General features: G+C 37.5%; 1 protein-coding gene across 1 annotated transcript; it reads left to right on the plus strand.

Annotated features, from left to right (window-relative positions):
* Positions 1-5,398: 5,398 nt before the first annotated feature.
* Positions 5,399-10,257, plus strand: LOC140333235 (keratin, type I cytoskeletal 19-like). Its single transcript, XM_072414773.1, has 8 exons — positions 5,399-6,561; positions 7,426-7,508; positions 7,638-7,794; positions 8,472-8,633; positions 8,905-9,030; positions 9,150-9,370; positions 9,687-9,703; positions 9,873-10,257. The coding sequence occupies exons 1-8, from the start codon at positions 6,004-6,006 to the stop codon at positions 9,968-9,970; spliced, it is 1,422 nt and encodes a 473-aa protein (XP_072270874.1). The 5' UTR covers positions 5,399-6,003; the 3' UTR covers positions 9,971-10,257.
* The last annotated feature ends 91 nt before the right edge of the window (positions 10,258-10,348 follow it).

A 10,348-nucleotide genomic window follows, 5' to 3' on the forward strand; every position in this document is an offset into this window, starting at 1 on the left:
TTTAATAAACAATAACCTAAAAATGTGTCCCTAGTGTAGGTCCCAGAAATTTATAATGGCTGCTATGTTCTCCACACTCCGGCACTGTACCAGAATTCTTGGATCCTGGAATGTTGGTCATTTTTCAGCATAAAAAAATCTTCCTGTTCTGCTTTTTTCTTCTTTCCAATTCAGGTCACCATTAGCATTAAAATCACACATTGCTTTTCAAAAATAGTGAACACAAGTAGAAAAAATACATGCAGTAAAAAGGGATACATATTCTCCTATTTAATGTGAAGGTGAGTTTTGGTGAGATCTTTCATCCAGCATCTTCTTAGAAGTGATTATATCAGTGACAATTATAACACCGGAGACAATTTTAAACATATTTTTTGTTGACTTTAATTTTTAAGCTTATTTACACTAAAATAGGTATGCTGATTCTGAAAGTGCAGTTAGTTTTCTTCTATCACGCCAGGTCTTTTCTCTACCGCTTATAATAATGTGATTACTGCAGCGTAAATTTGTATAGGCTATTCATTCACACCGCAGTTTCTCATCGTAAGTGCCTACACAACCCTGATTCATTTTGTTATATCTGTAGCAGTTTCACCATTACTAGTTCAGTGGGGAACATCAGCAAGCCTATTTTCATATTTCAAAGTTAAACTTGGTGATCAAGATAAGTCTTGGGCCCCTCATAAGGTGTGCAAACAGTGTGTGGAGGGTTTACGGATGTGGACAAAGGGAGCATGTGATAAGATGCCATTTGGTTTACCTATGGTTTGGCGAGAGTCAGGAGATCATTTCAGTGACTGTTACTTTTGTATAGTGAAAACCTCAGGATATAACAAGAAAAATAAATGTAACTTAGAGTATCCTAGTCTACCATCGGCTATACGCCCATTGGGTCATTCATATGAAATCCCAGTGCCGGTTTTCGTTACACTACCCTCTCTTGAAGAACATGATTATGGTGATGAACTAGGTGACAACAATGATGAAGAGTTTGAAAATTGAAGAGGACTTTGTTCGTAATGGATTTGATCAGCATGATTTGAGTGATTTGGCATGTGATTTGGGATTTTCGAAGAAGGCTTCAGAACTCCTAGCATCAATATGTCGTGAGAAAAACTTACGTGAAAATGGAACAAAGGTATCGTACTTTAGAACCAGAGAAATTGCATTTCTGCAGTACTTTAGAACTGACAGTGGCTTTGTGCATTGCCATACCATACATGGTTTAATGGAGGAAAATGGAATTCCAATCTATAGCTCAACCGAATGGCGACTATTCATCGATAGCTCAAAGTGGAGCCTAAAGTGTGCCCTTCTTCCTGCAAGAATATGCAGACATAAAAAGAGTCATTGAGTTGTTGCAATATCACCAACACAATTGGGTCATCTGTGTTGACCTTAAAATGGTAAGCTTCCTTCTTTGTCAGCAATGCGAATACACCAAGTATCCCTGTTATCTGTGCATGTGGGACAGCAGAGCTCGTGGGTTGCATTGGGTGGAAAGAAATCTGCCAAGGAATCTGCCAAGATCTGCCCTAAAACCAGGTGATCCAAACATTCTACATGAGCCACTTGTTGATAGAAAGAATATTATATTTCCACCTCTGCACATGAAACTGGGTCTAATGAAGCAGTTTGTTAAATCTTTGCCTACTGAAAGAGACCATTTCAAGTACCTCATTTTGGCATTTTCTAGCCTGTCATTTGAAAAAATAATGGTGATGAACATTTCATCAGGACAATATCAGAAGTCGAAAAGAATGCTTGGTTATCATTCAAAGCCATTGTCAAGGACTTTATTGGAAACACATGAGCAAATAATTACACAGAAATTGTTCAGAAACTCTTGGAGAGCTACAAAATGCTTGGTTGCTTTATGAGCATTAAGGTGCATTTTCTGCATAGCCATCTTTCTAACTTCCTGGAAAACCTTGGTGCAGTCAGTGATGAGCAAGGTGAACAATTCCACCAAGATTTGAAGGTCATGGAAGGATGGTATCAGGGTAGATGGGATGTACATATGATGGCTGACTATTGTTGGAGCATCCGGAGGGATTGTCCTAACACTGAACACTCCAGGAAAAGATATAGGCGTAAATTTAACCTTAACCGCTTACCCGATTCATTTTTTATTGTTTTACTGTAAAAAAAATGTGACAATGAATCTTTTGTATGAACAAAAAAAAAATCAACAGTACGTTTGAATTATTATTTCATTATTTTTTCATTGTATATAAAATTTCTATGTTTTTTGGCAAAAATAGAGGGTACCCTGTATCATAAAAACTGGATGTGATAGCAAGAAAATGGGGACATTTCTGGATTCACCACACAAAAATTGATATTTTCATTTTATTATGTTTCTGTCAGGCACTGAAATATTCAAAGCTACCAGTTACTCTAGCACTCCTTTAGAAGATGAGAATACCTTTGGTCCATAACTCTGTACTGCAAAAAATGTTTAATCCAACCACTGTACTGCAAAAAATGTTTAATCCAACCACTGTCCCCTTCCCCCTAACACAATTAATGATATTCATATTTAATTCACCAGACTGATTTACAGTTATTGAAATCTGGAGCTGGACAGCTTTGAAAGTTAACTCCTTCCAGCTGGTCTTACCAAAATATAAAGGTAATTTTAGCCCTCAAGGTTGTCTCTTTAGGTCCTTCAATGGTTCTGGACATCCAGAGTTTCCCAAGGCCCCATATGGCTCCCAAAGGCTTCTATCCCACCAGCAGTAGAAACCATGGGTGCCACTATGCTCTGTGGACTCCTCAAACTGGTATACTACCCTTTCTTGAAGGAGTCTCCAGCCACACCTGGGGACAGACCAGTAACCACCACACATACTCTACCACATTAGGAGGCCCTGATGGCAGACACTTTCTTCAGACATGCTCCTGACGTGAAGCTGGACATTATGGGTGCTACTTAAGCACACTGGCAGCTTGGAGAGCCAGTTCCCTTGCCAACCCTTTGTAGAAGGTTACCGACATAGGATAGTTACCAGTCAGTACCATGAAGAATAGCTGATGCTGTAGCTTGCACATTTAGCGCCTCCAAGGAGCACACCTTGTTGGTGTTTTCCTCAGGCACAAGACAGAAGAGAAGGAAGACGTTTATCCGAATTTCACCAACTGAAGTTGCCTTCTCTGAGACCTGCTATCCAACACCCCTGCAAAAGAACACTTAAAATTTACCTACCACTTTACCCACCAAACTACTAGATGGTAATTTATTTTACTGCAATTATCCGGTAAAGCCCTTCATCCATATTTCAACTGTACAGATTTTTTGGAACCCTCAGCAACCTCCACATACATGCTCGCCATATTGTACACATGGATATTGGAACACAGCAGACCTAGGAGACTTAGGACAGTGAAAAATGAAATAAGTAGGAGGGGCACAATGAAGAAGTAAAACATCAAGTTTTCTTCAGCATTTTTATCCCTTGATCACCTCTGTCACCAGTCTAGGATGGACAGCACTCATCAAGGCATGGTCATTAAACATAATATTTCTCTACCAGTCAGTGGAAATTAGAAAATTCTGTAACCAGTCCTAGCACAGGAAATCATCTAGTTGTCCTTACAAACATAGAGAAAGTATAGTACAGAGATGAAGTATGCCACTGACACACAGATTGTCACTAGTGCCTGATTTGAGTGCCAAAACACAGGCCACACACTGAGAAGGTTTAGATTTTGGGCAACAGGGCTGTAAAAATGTCTCTCGTGGACATCTGACCTCATAGATTCTTTTTTGAGTGAATGAACACACATCTCCATGGACGCACACCAGCAAAGAATGATATAACCTTAAAAAATGGGGTTAGGGTCGGCAAGTAGATACTCTACATTAAATTACAGATCCTCACTCAAGTGTACAGTCTTTTTTTTTCAGTTTTTGCATCATCAGCGTGAAATTTATAGTTAGCTCAATGAGATGTTAGTGACAACACCTTTTTGTGGCAATGTGGTTCAAACAAATTAAAGGATCGTTCCATTCAAAAACGATTTTTTAATAATAAACGGAGCCTGGTGTGCTGAGTCAGCCTTTGCATATTTTGCATACTTTATTGAAAAGTCCTTGCCATATTTTTCTTAATATAATACAACTCTTCGTGTTTATCTGGAAGTTTGTAAACCCAATCTTTGAGTATTCAAGCTCTTCCAGTTGCATTCTCTATAATACAACTGTAAATAAAAAAATCTTACTAAAAACTCATCAAGGCATCCGCAGACTCATAAACCTAAGTGCAGAAGCCTCAACCAGTAGAAATTCTAGAGATAATGTAAAAGAAAGAATCAGAAGAGTAAACTTTCCAGAATCTAACAAAAAATGAAATATTGGATTACTGTTGTGAAAGTCAGCATGATTTTAATTTACAGTTTATTTTGTTTAAAATTGCAACATCCAATTATGTAATTACATCTTTATCATTAAAGGTGTTTGTAACTAAAACTTTCCAAGTTCAAGTGGTATTGGTTGGAACGAGAAATCTGAGTCTTAATTGGAATTCGTATTTTTAAAAAGGTTTTAACGAACTAGATTTGGCCATGTGCACCTAGCTCACATGTTGCACAGTTACATCCCCTGGGTTCATTTTGTGTTTGCTGTGCCTTTCTTCTCCCTATACTAACCCTTTTTCTTTACTTCTGACACCCTCTTCACCACCCCTTCCTGTATCCTTCATTATTCTCTTGACCCTTTCTACTATTTCTTTTTTTCTCCATTTACCCTCACTACGCTCCAACCTTTTCTCTCTTTAAGCCAAAAATAATAGTAGTATTAGGGTATTGTATGCTCTCATCTGTACCCAAAGACCCAATGTCTCAAGGATGACCAATTGACATGTATATTATTGAAGATCTGAGTGGCTGTACCTTGTCCCCTTTTTTTCTGTTTCCCATTATAAGGACATAGGTGGCCCTGGGGAGACCTTTCCCTTGACAATAGTCTTTATAACAACTTCTTGCTTTTTCTTTTCTGACACTTTAATTGTTTGATCTATGTCATTCTATTGATTTCTGGTAAATACTCAAAGAATGTTATAAAACTGTGCAGCTTTTATTAAAATAATTGCCCCACCATAATTTGAAAACCTGTTGTAGGGTGATAACTGTCTTCCTGTTCCTTGTTGTCCCATCATATGCACTCCTAAAGGAGATTGCAAGCAGCAGTACCATCACACATTTCTCAGACACGATCCAATGTGGCCTATATCAAGAAACCATTATAAATCAATCATGTGTAACTCTGGAGACAATGCATGCAAACGGGACATGTCCACCAAAGGCTGCAAAATATCTGCAGCACTAAGATACAAAACAAGATGGAAGAGGTAAAAAGAGTCTTTTATGGGAAAAAAAGTATTTTATGAGCAAAAAAAAAATATCATCCAGTTAAAGGTTGATTGATACTTGATACTCTCCTTGTCATTTGTGATACTCTTCTTGTCACGTTATCTTTGAGGGTTAAATGAAATAAAGATGATGGAGTGCATTGTTTTAAACAGCATCTCTCATTTCAACTAATGTTCCTAACTTTCCTGAGTAGGGAGGGGTGGCCATACCATTTTACCTGGATAAGTGTACAAGAATGTCAAATGCATAGCCTAAAGCGAGGAGCCTCCCTGACTCAAAGTGAATCAGAGCTTTTGTTTTAGAAAACAGCAAAGTGCGCACAGACAATGCCTCCTCCCGTATATGTAAAAGCATTTTGTGTAAGAAAGATTTAAAGTAAAGAGATAGGGGAGGGGGTGTGAGACATTTCTGGAGTATTCTCCCAGACTAGTGAGGTAATCACAAATCCCGCTTCTCTCACAAATGTTGGCACGCAAATTAAAGTTGATGACTCTTACACGGAACCAATCCTTAGGAAGAAATCACGCCCACATCTCTTAGTATAAAGTCAGGGATGGAAAGTCTTGGCTTCTATCTCTCAATTATAACATCAAGTAGCTCATAGGAAAGGACAGGCATTACAATTTCATCATGAGCTCATACAGCATTAGGCAAACCACTACATCCTCAGGATCCTCAGGTGGCCTGGGTTTATCTGGGTTAGGTGGTGGTTCAAGCAGAGTTTCCATGGGTAGCTACAGGGCACCTAGCATCCATGGAGGTAGTGGTGGCAAAAACATCTCCATCTCAACCTCAAGGGTGGTTTCTTCTGGGGCTAGTGGTCTTGGTAGCAGCTTAGGTGGTGGACAATGTGGTGTTGCTGGTGGTTTTGGTGGCTACTCATCTAGCTCCGGGTATGGCTATGGAAGTGGATTTGGAGGTGGATATGGAAGTGGATTTGGAGGTGGATATGGTGGTGGATTTGGAGGTGGATTTGGAGGTGGAGAAGGTCTCCTGGCTGGAGGAGAGAAGGAAACCATGCAAAACTTGAATGACCGTCTGGCCTCCTACCTGGACAAGGTGCGCTCCTTGGAGAAGGCCAATGCTGAGCTGGAGATCAAAATCAGGGAATGGTATGAGAAGCAAGCTCCCAAACCTTCTAATGACTACAGCCAATACTACAAAATAATTGAGGAACTTCGTAACAAGGTAAGAGGAGTTTCACCACAATAATATTGATACCTGTCATCCAGCTATGAACCGTTATATGCAGACTATGTGAATCTATAATGTGAGAAGTCCAACCCATAGCAACCATTTCATTTTTTGTTTATTGTAGCATATTCAGTTGAAAGATTTTTTTGTTCAGATTGATAATATGGGTTATCAGTATTACTGTTTCTCTTTTAATACCTCATTTATTAAATCATTATTTTAATATTATATAGTATGTTATTTTTATTAATGGCATATATCTGAACTGTTTCCGTTGTTCCATTATTCTAAAACTCACATAAACATTACAGTTATGCAAAACACAGAACATCTACAATTAGAAGAGCTTTATGTAAATGACACAATGACACAATACATAACATTAATTTAGTATAACGAGAATTTCATAATAAACCTAATCATATCACATAACATGACCATCAACACACATGTACCTACTCAGTTACCTCCATATCCCATACTGAACTGAAAATATAAAAGCATCATTTTTCTATTGGTTTCTGTTGGCCACAATTACTTCTTAATTTATATCTAGACGCCCAAACTCTTTTAGAAACAAATAAAGCAAGGGCTTGATAATAAAAATATTGTCATTACAATGACTATTGATCATATATATATAAAGAAACAAGGAAAAATAATGTGCACCTAAACACATAAATCACATCAGCTAATAAAAAATCAGTTTTCATTAGTCTGAATGCTCTCAATTGTACACATTTGATATCAAGTTGGTTGCTATGACTTATTGCACATCCTCTAGGTTCTTTTTTTTTGAAAACTCCATTCATCAAAGATAATAATAAGCCAATATTCTTGTATTTTCACAATTCTTAGATCCAGAATGCCACCGTGGAGAATGCCAGCGTGGTCCTTCAGATTGACAATGCTAAACTGGCTGCTGATGACTTCAGAACCAAGTAAGAGAGTGATCCTTCCTTAGTTGTGGAAGACAGTATCATTGAACACAGTTCTTATGAGATACACCAAGATAAAATGTACTCGTGTCACAAAGTTAAATCAGCTTTTTATTGTCTCTTTTTATTTAGGTATGAAACTGAACATGCCCTGAGACTTAGTGTTGAGGCTGACATCAATGGCCTTCGTAAAGTTCTGGATGAGCTTACTCTTACCAGGTCTGACCTGGAGCTCCAGATTGAAAGCTTGAAGGAAGAGCTGGCCTATCTGAAGAAGAACCATGAAGAGGTATGTAATAAAATGTATACATAATATAATCTCTGAGATAGTCTATCTAGACTCATATCTTCTAAAATATGGGTCTAGATAGACTATCTCACTTTCCATCTGCCTGGTGGACTTGGTGCAAATCTGTTCCAATGAGCTCTGGTCTACTCCATGGCCTTCCCAAGATAAACACACCCTCACATTTCCAATAACTTTTGGGAAGTAATTTTCAATAAAAATATGTTTTACGTTGTCATAGCAGTTTGAATATAGTGTCTTTGTTAAGAAGGAACAGTAAAGCACTACTGTTCTGTAGCACTTCACAGCCAGAAGCATAGTCCTAGCATGTAATGAGCAAATATGGCTGCCCCCATGTTCATAGTTCCTTTTAAATTACACACATACACATGTTTTAAATCATTACCACACATTGATGATATTATTCATATCAAACTGCTCTGTTTTACAAGTATATCTAAAAACCAATAAAAAGAATATTACTTTTCAATGTCCCACATTTTATCTCCACCCGCCAAGTGCTTATCACAAACATGGCGGCATTGAAGTACATGATATCTAAATTATAATTACATTTCTTATTATTTTTTATGCAAGGTGACACATTAGGTAAAATTATAGAACTTTATATTATACCATTTCTTACTAACTTCCTAACAAAATTAAATTCTTGTACACAGGAAATGAAAGCCCTTCGTGGACATGTTGGTGGCACTGTCAATGTGGAAATGGATGCCGCCCCAGCTGTTGACTTGACAAAGATCTTGGCTGACATGAGAGACCAGTATGAGGGTCTGGCTGAAAAGAACCGCAAAGAAGTTGAAGAATGGTACTTCAAGAAGGTAGGGCAGCAGTGCAATACTGAGGATTTTGCCAATACTGGCAGTATGCTCCCTTTAGAGACAAATGAAAAAATAGATAAATAAATTCATAGATTATGTACTAAAGAATAAGACAAGTGGTGTCACCACAAATTATGTAGACACTGTCAGGAAGGAGAGCAGTCCATTGCTACTCAAGGAACCTTCTAGAGTGATACAAGGTTTTCATAGAAATGAAAACTGTATGAAGAACAATGCCATTATTTACTGAATGTTTACTGTGACCTAACAGACAGAAGAACTGAACAGAGAAGTTGCAAGCCACAGTCAACAGATCCAGTCCAGCAAAACAGAAATCACCGACCTCAAACGTACACTTCAAAGCTTAGAGATCGACCTGCAGACCCAGCTAAGCTTGGTAAGGTCTTGATTTAATTACCTATTTACTAAGAACATCCAACATCACCAGAATTTCTAACACATATTGGAACAATAGTATACAATATTGTCTTAAATATATCTCTCTACCCTTTATAGAAATCAGCACTGGAAGGAACATTGGCAGACACAGAAGGCCGATACTGTGTACAGCTCGCTCAGATACAAGAACTTATCAGCGGTGTAGAAGCACAGCTTGCCGAGTTGAGGTCAGATATGGAACGTCAAAGCTACGAGTACAAAATCCTCATGGATGTCAAGACCCGTCTTGAACAGGAAATTGCCACCTACAGACGCCTCCTTGAGGGAGAAGATGCTAAGTAAGTAGAACTTCAGAGAATGCAGCAATAAATCAATGGGCAAGGCTGAACTATGTTATTTAGTTAGCCATATTATTGAAATCAAATCAGTTTGCAATATTTAGGTTGCATAAAATGATAGAATTGATCAAAATTCCAATAATAAATTATTAAATAAATGGATGGTACAATAAATACTAGTTGTTGATCACAAAGATTGATCTAAACTGTCCATAATATCTTTTGAAAATAACTTGCCTAGCTTAATAATGCCAAATGCTTCTTTATTTTGAAACTTAAATTTAATTCTTGTTATTTTCTCTTTTCCTTCCAACAGCATTCACATCAAAGAAAGTAAGTACAATTCCTATGAACTTCTAATTAACTTATTTTCCAATGATTTGAAAAGGAAACACAATTAGTATGATATCAATAATAAGTAATGGTATCCTGGTATTGGTCAGAATGTTGATTGACTGTTATGATTTTTGCCCTATACACTAAGTATTTTTTTAAATTTTAGACCCTCAAGTCACACGTCAAGTCCGTACCATCATTCAGGAAACGGTAGATGGAAAAGTTGTTTCTACAAGCGAGAAAGTTCACCAATCGAAGTATTAAAGGAATATCAGATTCAAAATCTGGCACAGATATCTAACTAAATGAACTCTAATAAGAATACTGTAAGGTGATATACAGTTATTGACGCACCTATATTGCTGAGGAACCACTGGCATACCTCACCAAGACTATGCCCGATCTACATCAAATCATGAAATGGAAAAATGAAAACCATCAATTGCTGATATATTGTGCTGGATCATTCACTCTGTAATGTCTATGTTTTTCTTATGCTACTTCTTGAGGCCTCCTTTTATCTCGTTTATCTAATAAAGCTTTATCACGCACTTTTGTGTTCTTTGTAATTGTTAATAGTAATGTGGATTTGTAGGGTAATCTAAAGTAGTTAATAAGAAAATATTTTACTATAATAGTTGA

Source organism: Pyxicephalus adspersus, chromosome 6 (assembly GCF_032062135.1).
Source record: "Pyxicephalus adspersus chromosome 6, UCB_Pads_2.0, whole genome shotgun sequence".
Taxonomy (NCBI): Eukaryota; Metazoa; Chordata; class Amphibia; order Anura; family Pyxicephalidae; genus Pyxicephalus; species Pyxicephalus adspersus.